Source organism: Balaenoptera physalus (genome assembly GCF_965194825.1).
Source record: "Balaenoptera physalus genome assembly, chromosome: 13".
Classification (NCBI taxonomy): Eukaryota; Metazoa; Chordata; class Mammalia; order Artiodactyla; family Balaenopteridae; genus Balaenoptera; species Balaenoptera physalus.
In genome coordinates, this window is record NC_138892.1 from 87,614,400 (window position 1) to 87,637,989 (window position 23,590).

At 33.9% G+C, this 23,590-nt stretch overlaps 1 protein-coding gene across 4 annotated transcripts in view; it reads left to right on the forward strand.

Annotated features, from left to right (window-relative positions):
* The window catches only part of DNAI7 (dynein axonemal intermediate chain 7), an 89,440-nt gene that overhangs the window by 163 nt on the left and 65,687 nt on the right, over positions 1-23,590 (forward strand). For 2 of the 4 annotated variants that reach the window (XM_082419740.1, XM_082419742.1), the window contains exons 2-6: positions 2,899-2,916; positions 16,607-16,691; positions 19,035-19,126; positions 21,335-21,436; positions 22,282-22,419. In XM_082419740.1, coding sequence (XP_082275866.1) covers positions 2,899-2,916; positions 16,607-16,691; positions 19,035-19,126; positions 21,335-21,436; positions 22,282-22,419 — 435 coding nt within the window. Of the gene's footprint in view, positions 1-2,898; positions 2,917-16,514; positions 16,729-19,034; positions 19,127-21,334; positions 21,437-22,281; positions 22,420-23,590 lie in introns of those variants that run through there. The other 2 variants (XM_082419741.1, XM_082419743.1) reach the window with 2 other exon arrangements.

Consider the following 23,590-nt stretch of genomic DNA (forward strand, 5'->3'; position numbering starts at 1 on the left):
GCATTGATTCTCCTGCACCGTGTTAAATGATGTAACAAGAGCCTGTCATATTTTATCAGAGGGGAGCGAGTCGGTTTAGGAAAAAGCCCATACCCTTGTGGTGGGGGGCGGGGATGGACCTTCCCCAGATCTGTGGCCTTCTGTCCAGGCTCCGGCAGACAGGTGGGAGTAAAAACCAGTTTCTGCAAACGGGGAATGATCAGTGCGGTCAGATGCTGTCTTAATCTCGACCTTTTGCTAAATTTAAATATCAGTCTCAATTTAGTAACTTCCAATAGTGATAGACATTCCCATGAAATTGCTTTTTTATTGTAGCTTGGCGGAAATGTGTTTTTTTACCTCCTCATCAATTAATTAAAAGCTTTTTCAATTTACTTTGCTTTGACAAGTTATTTTATGTGGTCTTTTGTGGAAATTTGAATTGTTTCGTAATGCAGGGTATGCAACCTGCCCTGTGTTTATTAAGTATGATAAAGCTTCTTGTTTTGTTCTTCTGCACTCCTCAGCTGTCATGTCTTCTCCAAGAACACAGGCCAACACGTAGCTATAAGATGTTCTCACTTACCATTTTCTTAAACGTGATTTCCATCTTCTTCTATGATTAAAACCAGAGGAAGTGGAAAATGTAATTAGTTAATTATTTAATTCGTTGATTAAGGGAAAATATGGAGCATGTTCTTTGTGCTTGGCACTAGGCTGAAGCCAAGGACACAAAGGTGAAAATTACCATCTCTCCCTGGTATGGAAGACAGACTTAGCAAATTAATTACAATACAGTTTCATAACTGTAATAATTGAAGTGACTACAATGAAGTAACGCAAAGTTGGAGATGTTGAAATTGGGGCAGGATAGGGGACGGGAACAGGAAGGGAAGAGCAGTGCTTTTCAAGCTGTGTTTTAAAGTATGATTATGAATTTATCAGAAGTGATGAGAAGAAATAGAGCATGGAGAGCATTCCTGTCAGGGAGAATAGAAAGTAAATGGATTTTAAGTGGACTGAAAACCGCTGATAACTTAAGGGAACAATAAGCACCCATTTATTATCTTCCAATCGGTACATAAGTTTCTTGTTCTTAGATCCCTCTAGGAATCTTTCTCAACATGTGGTTTCTGGAAAATTTGCCTCTAATAAACCTGGAATACCAGTTAAAATGCAAATTCCAGGAACAGACTGGACTCCAGATCTACATTAGTTTCCTAAGGCTGCCAAGTAACAACATACCACGAGCTAACTGGCTTAAACAACAGAGACTTAAGGTTTCACAGTTCTAGAGGCTGGAAGTCCAAGTTCAAGGTGTTGTCAGGGTTATGCTCCCCCTGCAGGTGCCAGCTTCTGGTACTTCTTGGCTTGTGGCAGCATTACCTCATTCTTCACTGGCGTTCTCCCTGTGTGTGTGTCTGTGTCCAAATTTCCCCTTTTTTAACAAGGACGCCAGTCATGTTGGATCAGAGATCCACCCTATTCCAGTATGACCTCATCTTAATTTTACTACATCAGCAAGGACCCTCTTTCCAAATAAGGTAAAATTCAGAGATACTGGGAGATAGGACTTTAATGTATGAATTTTGAGGGGACACAACTCAACCAATAACATGAACTGAATTACAATGGGGAGAGAGAAGTGAGTGTGTACACTTTTAGCCCAGGAATATGCATTTTAACAAGCATCCTAGGTGATTCTTATGCCCTCGTAACTTTGAGAACTTCTCTACTATATGATGCTCTTACGATTTGCAGGATGGGTGAGGATATGTACGTAAACTCAACCTGCATCACACTGAAAGCACTGGTGAGAGATGACAATTCCCCCACCTTTAAAATGTGGCTACATGGGAACAGGGCCAATGCTGTTTACCTATTCTGCTGTATAGTAGTTATTTCAAGATGGAAGCATGTTAACTATTAATTGATAGCAAATATGATAAAAATAAAACGCATTTGTAAAAGTTATGAGAGCCAAGTCTCCATTATTATTCATATCATCTCCAGCATCTCAGAGTGCTTTGTTTGTAAATCATTAATAAACACCTGCTGAACAAATTAGTGAAATATGTGCACTTTTCAAGAAGATATAAGCTACTGCTTTGTGTCAGTTTTAACATGTATATTTTATACAGTGATAACCTTATGGCTTGAACCACTAACTTCTCCTGTACAAGTCGTCAAATGTGGAAAGTGTATGATCTTATAGTCACATGGTCCCCTACAAATTCCTTACCAGAAATCTAATGAACACATGGGCCAAATCAGGAGATTACAAGTACTGTTACTAAAAACTACTTGTAAATATTGATTGAAATACTGTACTTTCCAAAATCAAAAAAAAGCATAGATCTGCTTTAGGACACATTGCTGAATAGAATCATTTTGTCATAGTTTTGCCTGTTTTAAATTACTGGTTCTCTTTCTATAAAATCAGCAATCTAACTTTACAGAAAGATTGTTTCTTTATAATATGAGATCATTCCCACACTTTCAAGCTTGACATTAGTACCAATACTAATGTCAGTGATTTCTTCTTCTTTAGAACCCTTTAAACTAGTGCCTTCTTGACTGGTGCTCTGTTTCGTGATCGGGCATTTCGTTAAATATGGATCATTGATCGGCGTAAGAAAGAGTATAAAATCTACTTACAAAAGATGCTTCAGTGGGTGAACTATCTTAGTCTTTCCTAGACTTGCTTGTAGTTTTGTCTGAATTCTTTTCTAAAAAAACTTTTTTATTTTGAGATGATTTTAGATTTACAGAAAAGTTGCATAGAGGGTACAGAGAGTTCCCTTATACTCTTTACCCAGCTTCTCCTAATTTTAATATGCTAGGTAATCAGGATACTTTTGTTTAAATGTCTGAATTATTTTTTAAATTTATCAATTCTTTTGTTTTTCCAACTTTTAGGGTCCCAAAGCAAAAAAGGTAGGTGGAAATTATTTCTCAAAATCGTTTTAAAGCACTGACATTGTACAAACAATTTTTAAACGTTTTCCAGTAGTTTTATTATAGTTTATAGAGTTTACTAAGCTTAGTTTTTAGACATTAATGCTATTTAAATCATGGAATAATCCCTTACAATAACAGGACGTATTTCAAATTTGACATAAAAAGATAGTTCTAATTTCACAAAGAGTTTTTAAAATACCTTTTAATTTTTACTTGTGTCTAGATTTGAGGTTTTTTTTATTACTTGCGCACTAGAAAACTTTGGATTAGGAACCCTTTTCTTCATTTCAGATAAACACATAAAAATTTAGTTCTAAAACCTTCTGTGACTTAAAAGCGAACCCTAAGATAATATGTCTTTAAATGGGTTTCATGGTAACACATACTGAATTTTTCTGTGCTTTGTAAAAATTTGAGTTCATTAAGGGGTGTCTCAAATAACTTTTTCTCTCTTCTTAGTAGATTTATACCTGAAAGTAGAGATTATTATCTCTTGACTGGCAAACATAGACATAGTTCATTTGATCTAAAAGTTTTTTTTTTAATCAGTTGCCAAAGTAGTTGCATGCAAAAATGTGATTTCCACCCATTCTTGAAAAATTGGAAACCTGATAACATTGGACCTACAGTCCTATAAGGGAACAGTTGGCTAGACTAAGTAGCAGCTACCCCTTTGGGAAATGCATAAATTCTTCAGTTTGCTGTCGTCCAGACTATGACCAAATCCCTTACATTATTTACCTACCTGGTCCCAATAGGGATTTCGGTTTGGAATGCCAGCATTAAGGCATATCTGAAAAGTCACTACTCTGTTAATTTCCCCACCATTCTCTCTTATGGAATCAATTATACTCTCTGTGTTCTCATAGCACATGAATTTGTCCATACCTCAATTATAATGCCTATCATTTATTGTAATGATTTATCATTATGCGGTGTTCAAGGTCAAGAGCATGTCGTATTAATTTTTGTGTCCATAGCATTTAGTCTGGCACGTAGTAGAAATTCAATCAATATTTGTTGAATGAATATGTGAAACCCCATTTACCCTACCACTACTTTAAAACACTTGGGCCCTTGATTATTTAAGAAGAAATGCTTATATAAATGTGCATTCAATATTTATACAATTCAACATTTCTTCAAAAATGCTATTGAGTGCCATCTATGTTTGCTTTTCTCAGTCACTTCAACCCACTACCAACCTGATACTGTTTTAGGGACTGTGGATATAAATAACTGAACAAAATTTATGAAGGCTCTGGGCACTTTCTTATGGGGGAAGTATTCTGGAGGACTATAATCATATATATGTTTGTCTACAATAGTTTATTAGCTTGTGTGGGCATTCATTTTCAGCTTTAGATTGTGAAATCTTAGAGGCATTGTTTTAAATCTGAAAACTCATTGTTCTAATGATTTTGGTACTTAACCATGGATGTATGGGTGCTAAATAAATATATTTGGATTATTTTTGTCATATTGTTCTTTCCCTTAAAGAATGGTGAGATTCATCCTGTGAAATTTGAAACCAAACATAAGGAAAAAATTACTCACTTTTTTTTTTTTTAAATGCTAGTCTTGTCTGCTTACATTCTTTTTTTATGTATGTATGTATGGCTGTGTTGGGTCTTCGTTTCTGTGAGAGGGCTTTCTCTAGTTGTGGCAAGCGGGGGCCACTCTTCATCGCGGTGCGCGGGCCTCTCACTATCGCGGCCTCTCTTGTTGCGGAGCATGGGCTCCAGATGCGCAGGCTCAGTAGTTGTGGCTTACGGGCCCACTTGCTCCGCGGCATGTGGGGTCTTCCCAGACCAGGGCTCGAACCCGCGACCCCTGCATTGGCAGGCAGATTCTCAACCACTGCGCCACCAGGGAAGCCCGCTCACTTTTTAATTATTTCCATTCTTAAAGATTATGGTTTGGGGATGAGGTGAGCCTGTAAAGGGAATTGCAGTATGGTTAAAAAAACATGGAAAGATATATTTTATTTCTGATTTCTTAAAGTTTTATTTTAAGGGAAAAAAGTAGTAAACACATATGGTACAAAATTAAAGTAGCATAAAAATGTAAAAGTTCCTCCTAGCCAAGACTAAAAGAACCACTGCAAATCTTTTCATTCATTTTCTAATCATTAAAAAGTACACACACACACACACACACACACACACACACACACCCGTTTTCTCCCCACATAATGGGAGCATTCTGCACCTTCTAGTTTTCACTTGATGATGTTGCATTTTATTAATTCTAGTATACTCACCTTTTCACATTTTAACATGACTGAAATTGAGGTATGTTTTGTGGTTGATAATAACTTACAATCATTGTAGTCCTGAATTGACATCTATTTCCTCCAGAGATGTTTGCTTCTGTCAGTCACTTGGGCTTACTACCAACCTAATACTACTTTGAATTCTCTTCCTGAGAGTTTTTGGACCACACTAATAGTATGAGTCAGACTGCAAATCCACATTAACTGACTTGTGGTTTAAATTTTCAGGGATTTTTTTTTTCTTCGTTCTATTCATTTTTCAGGATTGAGCTATGCAAGTTTCCTTGTTGAATCTTTCTGTATTATAGGTTCATTTGTGTTTACCTAATATTCAGCTATATACAGGCGTTTCCTTTTATATTCACATCTTGGGCATTTCCTTTTTTGGTATAATAACAATAATTTAAATGTGCATCTTACATCTGATGGCATCATAGATTCTATGGAGTAAATATGTCTTGGGGACCTTTTTTTGTTTCAGCACATTGAGATTATATCACTTCTTTTCACAGCTGTATCACATTCCATTGAAAGTATATCTATGATTTTTATATTGTACCTATTTTTCACTACTACAAACAAGGTAGAAATGAAGATCCTTGTATATAAGGCCTTGCAAACATATGGAAAAATAGTTGTTTCATTGATTTAGCAGTATTCTAGGCAATAAGAGTACAGCAGCAAGACAGTCCCTGTCTCCATGAAACTTACATTCTTTTTTTCCCAGCTTTATTAAGATATAATTGACGTATAACATTGTATTATAAGTTTCAAAGTATACAATGTGATGATTTGACATATGTATGTTTTATGAAATGATTACCAAAATAAGGTTGGTTAATACATCCATCACCTCACATAATTACCATTTTGTGTGTGTACCCGTGTGTGTTGAGAACATTTAAGATCAACTGTCTTAGCCACTTTCAAGTATACAATACAGTATTGTTAACTATAGTCACCATGCTGTACATTAGATCCTCAGAACTTATTCATTTTAATAACTGGAAGTTTGTACCCTTTGACCAACACCTCTCCATTTCCCCCATTCCCAGCCCCTGGCAATTACCAATTTACTCTCTGTTTCTATGAGTTTGGCTTTTTTAGACTCCACATATAAGTGAGATCATGCAGTATTTGTCCTTCTCTGACTTATTTAACTTAGCATAATGCCCTCCAGGTTCATCTGTGTTGTTGCAAATAAGATCTTCTTCTTTTTTTGTGACTGAATAATATTCCATTATATGTATATATAAAATATACAATATAATGTTTATAATATAATATATAATATTATATTAATATGTAATATATTCAATATAATATATTACATTATATATAATAATATAATAATATATATTATTCCAATTGTCCAATTATATTATATATATATATCACATTTTCTTTATTCATTCTTTATTCATTCATCTGTGGATAGACACCACTTAGGTTGTTTTCCTGTCTTGGCTATTGTGAATAATGTTGCAATGCACATGAGGGTGCAGATATCTCTTCAAGAGAGTGATTTCATTTCATGAAGCTTACATTCTTTCTGGGGAGGGGAGGTGAAGAAAAAATATAATTTCAGATTGCTTTGAATGTGCAGAAAACCAAGAAAGGGGTCAGTGGGAAATGTGGGGTAGGGTATAATGTTATAATGGTGATTAAAGAACTAAAGTTTGAGAAGAGACCTGGATGAAATGAGCATTCTAGGCAGAAGAAACAGTTATTACAAAGACCCATAGTTGGGAATGACCGTGGTGGTTAGAATAGAGTGAGCAAAGTTGAAGTGAAAGATAAAATGTGAGGTGGAGGGATGGTGAGGGTTGAGGGGTGGGCAGAAGGGTTGGGGGAGATAAGTAGGGACCAATTCTTAGCCAAGTAGGCCATGGTGAAACGTCTGGGTTTTATTCTGAGTGTGGGAGAGTTGTAAGCAGAGGAGTGACATGATCTGATTTATATCTTTAAATGGTCAGTGGAGAATTCGCTGTAGGGAAGCAAGAGTAGAAGTAGGAGGACCAGTTAGGAAACTGTTGCATCATTGTAGGTCAGAAGTCTTTACACCAAGGTGAACCTACTTCTAAAAGTAAAACATACTCTTTCCTGGAAAAAATCTACTGTCTTGAAACCCCGCACTTTTGCTATTGCATCTTCCCCTTTTGCAAGTACGCTTCTGCTTTACAAAACAAAGGTCTATCTCTCATCCATTCTAAATCTTACTGTACTTCATTGCCCTAGAACCTGGTCTATGAAACTAAAGGACATTTCAAAACACTCATGTTGGCAAGGCTTTCTTTAATCAAGGCACTAATGACTTCTTGTTTTTGTCTGTCTTACAAGTAAGTGGTGAAATGTGGCATTTGAAATATTGAGATATTCTGAATGTCCTATATTTTGTAGTGTGGAGTGGTGGGAGTGGTGGTAATCTTTATTTAGTGACATTGCTTGTAAGATTATTGTCAAATGATGATGCAAAAAAATGCTCTCACAGTGTAATTTATTGACAAAACATTCAGTCTCCAAAAATAATAACATTAATTTTTTTAATGAAAGATTAAGGGTATCAGTAAAAATGTAAATGAGCTTAATATTTTTACATAGACCTTAAAGTTGCCTTTGAAACATATAATTTAAATTAGTATTATTCATTGCAAAAACTAGGAAATTGTACAAAACTATAGAAAAGGTTGTAACACCTGGTACCCTGTTAAAAGACCCATTGCTGCATTTACATCAGTATGTTTTCTTCAGAAACCACTGTACTTCGTAGAATGCATGAAATAGCAGAAGACATTGATTAGATTGTAGGGAAAGATGCCTTACAGACTGATTAATGCATAGATGAACTTGGAATACTTTGAATTGATTTTATTTGAATAGATTGAGACTGGTGCCCAAGTACCTCCAGGCATGGAACTGTAAAGAATGGGCAAAAAGGGGGCCCTATAGCTCATATCTATACTTATATCCTATTTTAATTTAGGAACACCATATTCACAAAGAAGCTTTGGTTGCCTAAAATTTGAGTCCTGGTTTCTATGGAACATTCAGTGTTTACCCTAAAATATAAATGGTGTTAAGTTCAGGACATTAAATAATTGCATCTTTTAAAACAATGTGTGAGGAAATGGAATCAGCTTATACCTGGCTTATAATAAAAAAAGAGATAGCTTATCATGAGGATGCATATTAACACATTTATTTGTAGAGAAACATGAAGTCAAACTGTGATAGAAAGTAATTATGATATGGCCAGTTGGTTTAACTTTGAAGGCTGGGCTTTGCTAATTAGGTAAATTGACTTTTTTTAAATACTTCGAATGAGCAAAATCTGTAGCTTTAAAGTTTTGATCAATTTAAAATCAAAGCAAGTGGTAAAATAAAATAATTTTTTCAAAATATTATTTTGATTTTCCCATTTCCAGTAATATTGGGCTTAAGATTTTTTGGGTCAAACTTTCTGCTGAAAACAATAAATAATGCTGACTAAAATATATATGTATAGATCAAAACTTCCATCTTAAAGGCACTTAAGAGCTGATAAGATAATAAGAAATTATCAGGAGAAAAACTAAATTAAGGAAGGAACCAAAGAAGTAATGGATGCACTAAAACTCTTTTTCATGAGGGCATTTGCAGTACAGGGCAAAACTGGAACTTGTGGTTTTAACAGCAACAATGGGAGCCAAAAACAGTGGAGTGATGTCTTCAATGTGCTGAGAGTAAATAACTGCCAACTTAGAATTCTGTATCAGCTCAAATAGTTTTCAAAAATAAAGGTGAAAGAAAAATGTTTTCTCAGGTAAAAACTGTGTTTTTCACCTGCAAAACAGACTATATGCATAAGGTATAAAACAGTAATCCAAATAATAACATGTGGGTTTAAAAAATAGATACATGACAACAACACATAATATTCATCAGTTGATAAGTAGATAAACAAGATGTGGTATATCCATACAATGAAATATTTTTTCAGCCATAAAATGAAAGTATTGATACATGCTATAGCATGGAAGAACCTTGAAAACATTGTTCTGAATGAATAAAGCGAATCACAAAAGATCACACACTGTATGATTCCAGTTATATGAAATGTCCAGAATAGGCAAATCTATAGAGAAAGTAGATTAGTGGTTTCACAGAGCTGGGGGGTTGTGAGGAAATGGAAGGGGGCGCTGCTAATGGGTATGGGATTTCTTTTGGGGGGTGATGGAAATGTTCTAAAATTGATTATGGTGGTGGTTGCACAGCTCTGAATACACTAAAAGCCATTGAATTCTACACTGTAAATGGGTGAACTATATGGTATGTAAGTTTTATCTCAGTAAAACTGTTTTAAAAAGATATATGACAACAATAATGTATAATTTGGGTAGGGCAAGGATTAATTGAGTTAAGATGTTCTAAAGTCCCTGTACTGTTTGGTAGTATGATAAATGTATTTATATATTAGGTACATAGGTTGACTTTCTAGGATAGCCACTCAAATGATATAAATAGAGTATATAACTTCCAAACCAGTAGAGGGAAAATAGTGCACTAACAAAAAAATAATCAATTGAAGATACCAAGAAATATGAAAAGAAGGCCAGACAAACCCAAAATCAAAAGAGAAAGATTGTCAGATTGGATAAAAAATAAAATCCAACAATAATCTTTTTACAAACACCATCTAAAGAATAAAAATACAGAAGAGTTAAAGTAAGATCATGGAAAAAGGCATGCTATGCAAATAATAGAAAGATGAAAGTTGGTATAACTATATTAATATTAGACATGGTAGACTTTAAGACAAAAAGCACTTCTAGAAATAAAGAGGGTCATTTTGTAATGATGAAGTTTTGATTAACCAAGAAAATATAATTTTAAATTTGTATATACCTAATTATAATGCCTTGAAATATACATTGCACAGATTCAGAGAACTGTCAGGAGAAATAGACAAGTTCACAGTCATAGTGGACGATTTCTTTCAGTAACTGACAGAACAAGCATTAAAAAAAATAAAACAGTAAGGACGTAGAAGATTGGAACAACATGAACAAATCATTAGCTTTGTTAGAATAAGAATTAGACATATTTAGAACATTGCACTCAACAACTAGAGAATCTTAAGCACACATATTTTTTTTTCCAAAACTGGCAATGTACTGTGACATAAAACTATTCTCAAAGTTCAAAGAATTGAAACAATTCAGAGCATGTATTATAACCTAGTAAAATTAAGCTTAAAAATCAAAGAAATAAGTTATAAACTGGAAGTTACAATATGCTGGGAATTTAAAAAAAATTCTCAAGTGGGTCAAGAAGTAATATAATGGAAGTAAAAAGATAATTTTAACTCAGTAATAAGAAAAATACTTCAAAATTTGTCAATGTGTCTAAAGAAGTACTTAGAGGGAAATATGTAGCCCTAAATACTTACTTTAGAAGATGAAAAATTAATGAAACTAAATTTCTCTTCAAGAAATAAGAAAAAGAAACTCGAAGTAAGGAGGAGGAAGGAAATAATACAGACAAATATAAAAATTAATAAAATATAAAACATACAATAGAGAGGATTTATAACCTCATATCTTTCAAGTCTTCACTCAAATGTTACATTCTCCATGAGGCCCACCCTAAACACTGTATTTAAAATTGTAGGGCTTCCCTGGTGGCGCAGTGGTTGAGAGTCTGCCTGCCAATGCGGGGGACACGGGTTCGAGCCCTGGTCTGGGGGGATCCCACATGCCGCGGAGCAACTGGGCCCGTGAGCCACAATTGCTGAGCCTGCGCGTCTGGAGCCTGTGCTCCGCAACAAGAGAGGCCGCGATAGTGAGAGGCCCGCGCGCCGCGATGAAGAGTGGGCCCCGCTTGCCGCAACTAGGAAAGGCCCTCGCACAGAAACGAGGACCCAACACAGCCATAAATAAAAAAATAAATAAATAAATAAATAAAATAAATAAATAAATTTAAAAAAATAAATAAATAAAATAAAATTGTAATTCATCCCTTCCCCAATGACCCCTGCAGTCTGGTGTCCCCTTGATTTATCCCATAGCACTTTTCATCTTCTAAAATGTTTTATAAATTATTTTACAATTTTGTTTATTGTACCACAGAGATATATTGTACAGCACAGGGAATATAGCCAATATTTTATAATAACTATAAATGGAGTATAATCATTAAAAATTGTGACTCACTATGTTGTATACCTGAAACTTATATTAATACTGTAAATCAACTAGTCCTCAATTTTAAACATTATTTTTAAATATTTTGTTTATTGTTTTTGTCTTTCTCTTCCCATTTGAATATAAGTTCATTAAGACAAGGATTTCTGTTTACTGATATATCTCAAATACCTATCACATATTAGACTCTCAGTATTTCTTAAAATAGTTGAATGAATAAATAGGCCACAATTTATTTCTCTGAAAATACTGATAAAATTGACAATTTTCTGGTAAATTTTATCAAGAAGAACAAATGGCATAAATAATTAATACAGGCATTCCTTATTTTATTGTGCTTTGCTTTATTGCACTTCACAGATATGGCATTTTTTACAAATTGAAGGTTTGTGTTGAGCAAGTCTATCTGTGCCATTTTTCCAATAGCATTTGCTCACTTCGTGTCTCTGTGTCACATTTTGGTAATACTTGCAATATTTCAAATCCTATGACTTGCTAAAGGCTCAGATGATAGTTAGCATTTTTTAGCAATAAAGTATTTTTAAATTAAGGTGTGTATATTTTTTTAGACACAGTGCTATTGCACACTTAATAGACTACAGTATAGTGTAAACATAACTTTTATATGCGCTGGGAAACCAAAAAATTTATGACTTGCAATATTCCACCACTTTACTGTGGTGGTCTGGAATCAAACCCGCAGTATCTCCAAGGTATGCCTGTATTAGGAATGAAAAGAGAGAAATGACTTTAACAATAAATGACATAATTTGAACAGCTTTATATGCCAATAACTTAGAAAATTTAGATGAATTAGACAAATAGAAAAAAAAACCTCCTCACACTGCTTCATGAAGAAGTAGAAAACCTGAATAGTCCTATAATCATTTAAGAAATTATATCAGTGGTTAAAATTTTTCCCAGAAAGAAAATTCTAGGTCTGTAAGTCTTTGTTAGCTAGTCCTTCATTCAAAGATAAATTATTTCACTTTTATACAAATCCTTCTGGAGCATGAAAAAAGAGGAAGCATTCCTAATTAATTTTGAGTTACCGGGGTAGCCTGAGAATAGCATGAGAAAGGAAAATTGAAGCCCATACATGAACATTAATACAAAATGTCTAAACAAAATGTTAGCAAGAATGATAATAAATCATGACCCAATTCAGCTTATTCCAGGGAGGCAGAATTGGTTTAATGTAAGAAATTAAATGCATACAATTAGATGGAGTTAAAAATTCAATTACTATGCCTTACCATTTAATAGCTTAAAGGGTACCTCTTTAGCCTGATAGAAGTATCTATATTTTAAATAAACAAAAAATTGCCAGAGAAGCAAAATACTGAAATTAACAAATATTGACTAGGATAATGATTATGAGAGTGTAAATTGGAATAATTACTTTAGAAAACTCAACTTCAGCAACATTGAAAATGCACATACCCACCAGTTTTACTTCTAGGTATACATTGTAGAGAAATTCTTGTATGGACACCAGGATACATACACTCAAAGGTTTATAGTAGCATTATTCATGATAGTAAACTAGAAACCATCCAATGTCAATCAGTAGAAGAATGGATAAATAAATTAATGAGTTACTATTCAGCAGTGAAAATATACAGCTACTGCTATATCCCCCCTTGGGTGAATCTTACAAACCATAATTTGTATCTAAAGAAGTGAATCACACAAAAGGACAAATATTGTATTATCCTACTTATAGGAAATATCTAGAGTAGTCAAACTCATAAAGACAAAAAGTAGGATGGTGATTGATAGGGGCTGGGTTGGGGGCAGAAGGGGAGTTAATGTGTAATGGATACAGAGTTTCGGTTTGGGATGATGAAAAAGTTCTGGAGTTGGGTGGAGGTTATGGTTGTACAACAATGTGAATGTACTTAATGCCACTGACCTGCACACTAAAAAATGGTTAAAATGGTAAATTTTATGTTATGTATATTTTATGACAATAAATAAGTAAATTACAATTGTATACATAAAGTATAATTGGATTTATGAAAAAATTCAAAGGTAAGAAAACTATTGTTTAGGAATATATACATATGTAATAAAACTTTAAAGCAAAACAAGAAGAACATTACAAATATCAGTGATTATCTCTAGGAGTAATTTTTTTGGTAAGTCAATATAATTTTTGTCATATGTTGTGGAAAGAATTCAAAGAACTGCACGATACAGCTGTAACAAACCTATTCCCATCGGCTTTTTAATATAAACCAAATTTCTCATTTCTTATAGCTATAAAAATTAAAATAGAATCTGTCTGAATCCTTGTTTCATTCAGCAATAGCTAACATTTATCCTTGGATCATGAACTAACCAGGAAAACGAAAAAACCTAACAATCTCATCAAAAGGCGCATATCTAGTAAAATTTTACTTTTTATGTTTTAATATTTACCTATCAAAATTTGTAATATAAAATATTGCTTTGTTCAATTGTGTACCGAAAATAATTATAAAATTAACTCAATCCAGAGCAAAATTTGTATTGCTTAGAAACTTAGAGTCAAGGAAATTAAAATTTTCATACATATTTTTATGACATAAATATGATAGGAAGATCAACAAAAGTTGTTCAAGTGTATTACACTAGGATAAGATTCTGTGGGGGAAGTGGAATGGAAATATGAATTCAAAGAGAAAAGGATTAAAATTTTTATTAAAGAGAAGCTTGTTCATATTTTTTTATTTGATATTGGCCGTCAAATCACTATAGTATGTATCGATAGATCCATTGGATATATTTTAAATAGTGATGGATATATTTAAAGGAGTGATGTAAAAGTTTTCTTTTATATATGATATACTAGAAAGTACAACATTTGAAGTTATTTAAACTTGTGGTAAAAAGTTTTCAATGTCAACTTAAAAATGTGTGAAGGGGATACATAGCTTTTCAAAATCCTTTTAGGGACTATATGAACAAATAATTTTTAAAGTTACTAATCAACTACATGTGAGGAGGAGAAACCAGAAAAGAAGTCTAAGAAGGACGGAAGAAGCAAAATCAGATAGTACCAACCTGAAGGCCTAATGAAGAAAATATTTCAAGATGGAAGAAGAAAACTTCGTCAAATAATGATAACAGATGAGTAAAATGAGGGCCGAAAATAGGCCATTGTCATTGGAAACATGGCCATCTTAAGGTTCCATGACAAGAGAGGTTTCAATGGAACAATAAAAATGAAAGCCTGATTAGAATGGGGCATGCAGAAAATGGGGACGTGAAAGCAGTGGGCAACTCCTTTTAGGCAGTCTAATATAAATGGTAACAGCATTGGAGCAAAAGAGGAAGAAGGATGTGAAATCCAGGGAGGGAGAGATCTATGAATAACTAGAGGTGTTAATTACAGGACCCAAGTCTTACATAGGCAATAAGGGATAGGATCTAGTGTAAAAGTGGTGGATTCAGACTTAAATAGCAGAAGGTACATCCAGTTCATCCAGTGTAACAGGAAGGAAGGAAGACAAAGATAGAGGTAGATTAAAAGATCGGGTGTGTAAAGGAGCATATTCTTAAAAGTTTCTAGTGATGTAAGAGGTAAAGTCAACAGTTGAGAGTAGGAAAGAGGAGAGGATTTTGGAAGAGTGAAGAGAATGAAATAGCAATAGGAATACTGTATGGTGCTTAGAGCCTGTTTAAAATGTGTGCTTACAAATTTGAGCTCATGTTATTTTTCTCTGGCAAGGTTCAGCTGCTCCTATTGCTAGCTCAGAATAAGTGGAGAGTTGGGTTTAACTAGAACTAGGAATTTGCCGGCTGAGCTTCTCAGAGGGAGAGGAAAATAGGGGAAGCAGAGATATATAAGTTAGTGATTATGTGATGAACTGTGAAATCTAACCAGGGTAAGGAAGAAGTGACAGTATGCGGGGGTTGATGAATGGTGAAAAAGTGATAGGGCTAATGGATTAGAGACTCCAATGGAGCATCCTGCAGTAGGTAAGCCAAAAAGCAGGTGGTCATCCAAGAGTCTGTATCCCTAGGATTAACCACTCAGTTGATTCCTATATTTAGGTGGTGCACTTCTCTTTCCATACTCTCCCCTAGGGAAAATGGAGGGGAGGCGGTCATCACCAAGATAGTTCTCAAATCTGTATTCTGTAGCCCTGATCTCTTTGCTACATCTCAGTTCTTCAGTTTCAAAGCCTGCAAGCATTGCCTGGATGCTCCAGCAGCACTTCATACTAATTAAATTTCTCTAAACAGTTTCTCTTTCAAGTTTGCATCTTCGGGACTACTATTCTTCTTTTTTGATTCTTCTCTGACTCCTTCCTCTCCATGACTCCAGTTTTAATCATTATCAAATAAGTTAACTTATAAAATATTTATTGGATCCATTCCCCATCAGCATTTCCATTGTCATGACTTTATTAATTATTGTTAATAGTAGCCAAAATGTATCATCTTTACAATCATTTTTTCCCCTAACACCAGGTTTGTTTTCCAGATAATAGCCACAGACCTGGAAAACTTTTAGGGGGTTTCCAATTCTTTTAGCATAATGTCCAGTCTCTACAGCATAGGCTCCAACCTTCTTTTCCATTCTTATGTCCATCATTACCTCTTCTTGGGGTTTTCCTAGGGCCTATCCAGTGCTCTCCCAACTCCATATCTTATGCCTGCCTTTCCCTCTTCTTGGAGTATCTTCCTCTCATATCTGAATGTTAAAATCTTTGGGGCACAAACTTAAATATTAGATACTCTATAAAAATTTTACTTGATCCCAGCTGTTGAAAACAATTTGGCCTTACTCCACACTTGCAAAATAACTCTATATCTGTTAGTCATAAAAATATCTTTAATTTTTATAGACATGTAGCACTGTTAAAGATATTTTTACATATATTTTATTTTAATCCTTACAAAAATGAAATGAGGTTTTATTTAGCACCACTTTAAAGATGTGAAAACTGAGAATGAGAGAATTAAATTGTATATACTTGTCACTGTCACTCTTGCCTTTGAATAATTTATACGTTAATTTTCCTACTTATTTCCTTACTTTGTCCTCAAGGCACTGAGTCAAGGCTTTGTACTTAATAAGCAGTCTTATTTGAATGAGTAGAAGACTGGATTCATGAAAGTAAAAGTGTTTTTCGTAATTGCTAGTTGAGGGATATGTGTTTTTAAGTAATTTGAGTACGTGTGAATAACCTTTTTAAAAATTGTGGCCTTTATTAAGTCTGGCAGTAAGAAAAAGAGAATCACCAAAGCTGACCGGTTGAAGCAGCTACAAGAAGAGGAGGAGAAACGACAAAAGGAGGAAGGTATAAAACACACAGTGATAACTATTGTCATATGCAGGTAATACTAACAATAGGTCTGTATTTCTGTCATCCAGTCAATACTTTTTAAAAACAGTTTTCAAAATTTTTAATTTTTTGAATTTAATCTGTTTTATAATAGCTATTTACTATTTAAAGGGTACCCAGAAATTTCTGTTAGTACATGCCAATCATTTTCAGATATATCTTGAAGGAGAGTTGCCAGTTAAAATACAGGATGCCCAGTTAAATTTGAATTTCAGATAAACAGTGGATAATTTGGGATAATTTACCTCATGCAATGTTTAGGATATACTCGAACCAAAAAAAGAGTCCATTGTTTATCTGAAATTCAAATTCATCTGAGCATCCTATATTTTTATTTGCTAAATATGGCAACCCTATCTTAATTAAATTAAGTATAAGATGTTTATACTTATTGATTAAATTAAGGGCATTGGTACTGATTGTGCAGTAAGAATTCTGAAACTCAAATTAAATATGGGGAATATACACTAGCAAGAAATACACAGAGTAGCCTAAGTTCTTATAGTTTAATAATATTTATTTGTCAAGTTTAAAGAGGACTTTCATTTGTTAAAGAATGTCTAGTAAAAATTAATGAAAATTTGGTCATTTAAAATAATAAAAATCTGAATAGTTTATAAAAATAGAACTACCATAGAACTACCATATGACCCAGCATTCCCACTACTGGGCATATACCATATGCCCAGAAAACCATAATTCAAAAAGAGTCATGTACCACAATCTTCACTGCAGCAGTATTTACAGTAGCCAAGACATGGAAGCAACCTAAGTGTTCATCGACAGATGAATGGATAAAGAAGATGTGGCACATATATACAATGGAATGTTACTCAGCCATAAAAAGAAACGAAATTGAGCTATTTGTAGTGAGGTGGATGGACCTAGAGTCTGTCATACAGAGTGAAGTAAGTCAGAAAGAGAAAACAAATACCATATGCTAACACATATATATGGAATCTTAAAAAAAAAAAAAAGGTTCTGATGAACCAAGCGACAGGACAGGAATAAAGACACAGATGTAGAGAATGGACTTGAGGACACGGGGAGGGGGAAGGGTAAGCTGGGACAAAGTGAGAGAGTAATATTGACATATATACACTACCAAATGTAAAATAGATAGCTAGTGGGAAGCAGCTGCATAGCACAGGGAGATCAGCTCAGTGCTTTGTCGTGACCTAGAGGGGTGGGATAGGGAGGGTGGGAGGGAGACACAAGAGGGAGGGGGATATGGGGATATACATATGCATATAGCTGATTCACTTTGTTATACAGCAGAAACTAACAACATTGTAAAGCAATTATACTCCAATAAAGATGTTAAAAAAACAACCTGAATATTTCAGATGGTTGTAGCTCTTAGCATGAAGAATATCTGTTGATTCAGATTCAGGTTTTAAATGTCTGTTCTTAGTTTCCATGTTGATTTTTTAATGTATAATCATATAAATCTTTTTTAGGTGACTCATGATAATAATACAGTATCAGGATCTACATCTTGGGGAATGTTTTATTATATTGGGTTAAACTCATATTCTTCAACATATATTTCATATTTTGTTTTTTAATAGTGAAAGCAAGGGAAGATTAAGATAGTTACTTCTGATGATGTAGATGTCACAAGATTATGGAAATCTTCTGAAGATTTTACCTCTCCTTAATTACCCATGATAGATTTGTCATTTTTCATTGATTAAAATCATTATTGGATTGCTATAAACTTTTTGGAGAAGAGAAATATCATTGTGAGCCAGAAATTTTGAGAGTCATGTTACTTTTTTTTTTTTTTAATTTATTTTAATTTATTTATTTTTGGCTGAGTTAGGTCTTCATTGCTGTGCGCAGGCTTTCTCTAGTTGCGGAGAGCGGGGGCTACTCTTCGTGGCAGTGCACAGGCTTTTCATTGCGGTGGCTTCTCTTGTTGCAGAGCACAGGCTCTAGGCACACAGGCTTCAGTAGTTGTGGCATGTGGGCTCAGTAGTTGTGCCTTGCGGGCTCTAGAGTGCAGGCTCAGTAGTTGTGGCGCACAGGCTTAGTTGCTCCGGGGCATGTGGAATCTTCCTGGACCAGGGCTTGAACCCATGTCCCCTGCATTGGCAGGCGGATTCTTAACCGCTGCGCCACCAGGGAAGTCCGAGAGTCATGTTATATTTTTGAAAGAAATCTAGCAGTTTTATTTCTACCACACAATAAAGGTTGTGACTTCTATCAAATATCCCATTACTGCATCTTAAATATTTGAAATAACTTTAAGGGCTTAAAAACAGACTAAAGATTTCTTTTGTTGTTGTTCTTTAGAGGAAGCCCGTGTGAAATACGAAAAAGAAGAAATGGAAAGACTTGAAATACAACGAACTGAGAAAGAAAAATTGCAAAAACTTGAAGCAAAAGTAAATAAACATTAATGCTATTATTACTGAAGACAAACTATGTGGCTATCAGATCTGTTTGGCCATTTAACGTCATTCTCCTCCATAGCTACCAGTAATATTTAGGCCTATATGAACTGGTTTAATTCATTTGATCCTACCATAAAGTTATGGTTGGTAAATTATTACCCACATTTCACAAATCAGGAAATTGGGGAATAGAGAGATTAAGCAGCTAATAAATTTCAGAGCCAGGACTTAGACAGAAGTAGTCTTGCTTCAGAGCCCATGCTTGTAACCATTAAGTTATTATTCTCAATCTGTCGTATAGATAATTAAATAGGGACCAAAAAATGTTCAAATTCTACCTCTCCTTTTAAAATTTCACTTCTCTTTTTCACCAGAATTTTTCGTTATTGGATCAGTAGTTCTGTGATATTTTAATCTCAGGACAAAACCTCATTACTATTAAAAAGTGAAGATCCCCAAGGAGTTTTTGTTTATGTTTATCAATATTTACTATATTAGAAATTAAAACAGAAACTTAAAAACATCTATTATATTAATAGAGATTAAACATTGTTAAACATAAACATGAATAAAAAGTAAATACATTAACATTTAAAAAAACAATTACAGTATATATATATTTATTGAAGTATAATTGACATTTAAAATTATATTGGTTTTAGGTGTACAAAATAATGATTCGATAGTTGTATATATTGTGAAATGATCCCACAATAAGTCTAGTTAACATCCATCACCACACTTATATATATATATATATATATTTTTTTTTTTTTTGATGTGGCCCATTTTTAAAGGCTTTATTGAACCTGTTTCAATATTGCTTCTGTTTTATGTTTTGGTTTTTTGGCCAAGAGGCATGTGGGATCTTAGCTCCCTGACCAGGGATCGAACCCACACCCCCTGCATTGGAAGGCAAAGTCTTAACCACTGGACTGCCAGGGAAGTCCCTATATATTTTTAATTAGGGAAATAAGTGGCATTGTCTATATTTTTAAAATCTCTTTAATCTCTGACTTAACAGAAGACATCTGGATCTCATACCTACTTCATCATTCCATCTGTTACAATATGTTGTTCTGACTGAAGTATGTGAAGAACATCTGGCATCACACAGATATGTAGTTGGAAAAAGGAGGAATGTTGTAACAGCCTTTCAGATAATTGTGGATATTCTTCTTTGATACTATACTGAAACTAGATTGGTGGTAGCACCTTAATGTGGAATCTGAAACCAAATCAACGAACTTTACGTACTCTATTATACTAAAACCTTGATCTCTTCTTACTCTTTGAGTAGATCTTGTTTCCACGCATGATTTTGCAACATAATGCACTGATTGCTTGGAAAAAATTGGTTCGCTGAATTATTTGCTTCCAAATGTTGACATATTTTTATCATTCATTATCCAAAAAAAAAAAAAAATCATATGCATTATTATCATCTCCAGTCAAATCAGAAAAGTTTTTAAGGATTGGGAAACTGTCAGGCTCCCTGGTGGTGGATATAGGTTTTCTAAAATTCAAGTTTTTATTTGAAAGCTTGAATTTTATCACTGGCAACAAATACTTTGAGTTGTTTCCTGAAAGTGACATGCTCAATTCATTCATTTTTGACAGAATGTCTGCCAGAATACTCAAATAGTTGCATAAATGTTTATTTCTGAAGATAACATTGTCCTTTGTTATGTAGCAGAAGTGCTCTATGCATACTTCCCATTTTATCACACAGAATATTAAAAAAACATATACTTAAGGTTTGACATCTAATAAAATTAATAAATTTCACTTCTTCATCAGGTCATTCTTATGTGAAACTGACTGCTATCAGCCCTCTCCCCCGAAGAATATGACCACTAGTATAGCTTATGCCTTGATTTGCGCTAAGGTGCCAGCAGTTTTACACCATCTTGCAAATGTGTACACTGCAAAAAAAGCAAATAAAGTCTTAGTATTATTATTAAAATAGATTTGACCTCACAGATCCTGAAAAAGTTTGGGGGACCCATTAGGAGTCTGCAGATCACACTTCGCACACCACTGTTTCAGATGAAAACTTTTGGAAATATCAGTTACATTTAAACTGATTGTAGTATTCATCTTGAAATTAAATACTTGTCAAGTAAATTTTAGGTGCTACTTATGAAACACAAAGCTGAAATTAAAGAAGAGATCAATGTATCTATCCCCATGAAACAGGATCTAGAAAGAAGAAATGAAGAGCTTGAAGAACTTTATTTATTAGAGGCATGTTTTCCTGAAGCAGAGAAATTGAAACGAGATAGTAGATTGCTTTCTCAGGTAAGACTGATTTTATTTATTTAGCTAATACTTTTGTACCACAAGAGGGAGTTATAATCCAATATCTGTTTAAATAACAAGAAACTTTAAATTTGTCTATAAAAAAATCTCTAATCTGACAAATTTCTCTCATATTGCTTGTAGCAAAGTAAATTCATATAGCTCTGTAGAAATCTATTTGTCACTAATAAGATCCTTGAAATTTTTATATCCTTTTACTCTGATTTAATTTGGGAGAATCTATACTGAGGAAATTATCCTAAATTAAAATATAAAAAGTTTGAGCCTAAGGCAATCTAGTGTTGCTCAAAACAGCGTAACTTTGGAAACAATGTAGATGATTATCAGGATAAAAAGGAAAAACTGTAATAATATGGCAAAAGATTATAGTATAATTTAAAGCAAAAAAATTGTAAGTACAATATGATTACAAATGTAGAATTTACATAGACTACAAAATGAATGGAAGGACTAATACCAAAATGACAGTGGCAGTTAACAATTAGTAGTCATTTGAGAAGTAGAAATTAGCTCAAGTTTTGGCTTTTGTACATACAGGAGCTATATGATTAGAGAGGAAAGCAAAACAAAATCAACTCATAAATACTTTTTTAAAAATAAAAATATGACAATAAATAGAATTTCTATTTATTTGAAATATTGAGGCTTTTAAATTATTTTGATGAAGAAGAATTTGGTTATTTTAGAGATATCTCAAGTAACTAAAGTCATAATATGTTTTTTGCCTAATATGGAAAACAAGGTTGTAAGCTTCAAAAAAGAAGTAATTTAATCTTTGGTTGAATCTTCATCAGTGTGAACCTTCAAACATTTTTATTCCACAGTGGAAACACTACACTCAATGTGATGGGAGTCCTGATCCTTCCATATCCCAAGAAATTAATACTTTTATTAGCTTGTGGAAAGAGGAAGCCAATGAGACTTTTGAGGCAGTGACTGCGAAGAGTAAACTAGTGCTAAATGTAAGTATTTAAGTATTATTCTGTAATTTTAAATTATGTAAGTTACAATTGTCTGATATTGACTCTAAAAATAGAAATAAATTAAATAAAGTATTTTTCAGTTAATAACACTACTACTTCCTTGGCTGTGGAGAAACATATTTGCTCATCTTTTTGTTTTCTTTTTTATTTTTGCCACTCCTAAAAACCTCTTGCCACCTTAGGTAAGATCAGCCTAACATAAATTTGAAATAGTAACTGTATGTATAGCTAATTCAAGAAAAAATCAAGTTGCATCCATTTATGTAGATAACTCGAGTGCAAAAATGTATGATTTTATCCTCAGCCAGAATTGTGCACTATTCAGTGATTCACTACACGTTTTTTTTTAATGTTAACCATGAGCCAGGCACCTCTTTTACGCACTGGAAGTACAAAGATGAATAAGAATATCCTACCTTCTGTTTCTGCAAATAGGATGGATAGGCTAAACTGAGGAACTACCACATTACAAATGCACTTAAAAATGCTAGGAAAAACATTTTAACGACGTTTAAATCCATTGCCTAGCTCAAAAGAAGGCAAAGGAGAATCTTGGAGGCCATAAAACAATTCAGAAAAGTGGGCAAGTCTCAAAGTCAGTGGCCTCCCAGAGAGTGTCTATTTGTTAACCCCTGGTGGCTTAGCACTGGTTTAAAGGGCAATCAGGAGGCAAAGCCTAGGGTACAAGGAAGGTAGCAAGTTGGATCAGAGACACTTTTATGGCTGGGAGCCTCAAAAAGGTAATGTGGATAAATAGGGGAAAACCTACTTTGCAAAGGGAGATGATAAGAGCTTGATTGGCTCACGTTTAGCTTAATGAAGGGAAAACAAAAATGTCTCTACTGAGAATTCTTAATAATGAGTGAGTCAGGAGTTAGACTGAAGAATTTATCAGAATACAGCACAGAGAGATAAAGAGATGAAAAATATCAAAGAGTAGTTAACAGACATGTATGATGGAGCAAAAAGGACTAAATGTATATTGACAAGGAGTACCAGAAGGAGACAGAGAGACATAGAATGAGGGAGAGACAATATTCAAAGAGATAGTGGCTGACGATTTTCCAGAATCCTCAGAAACCCAACAAATCCCAAGTTAGGATACAAAGAAAGGAATCCACACTTAGACACACCTACATAATATTAGAAA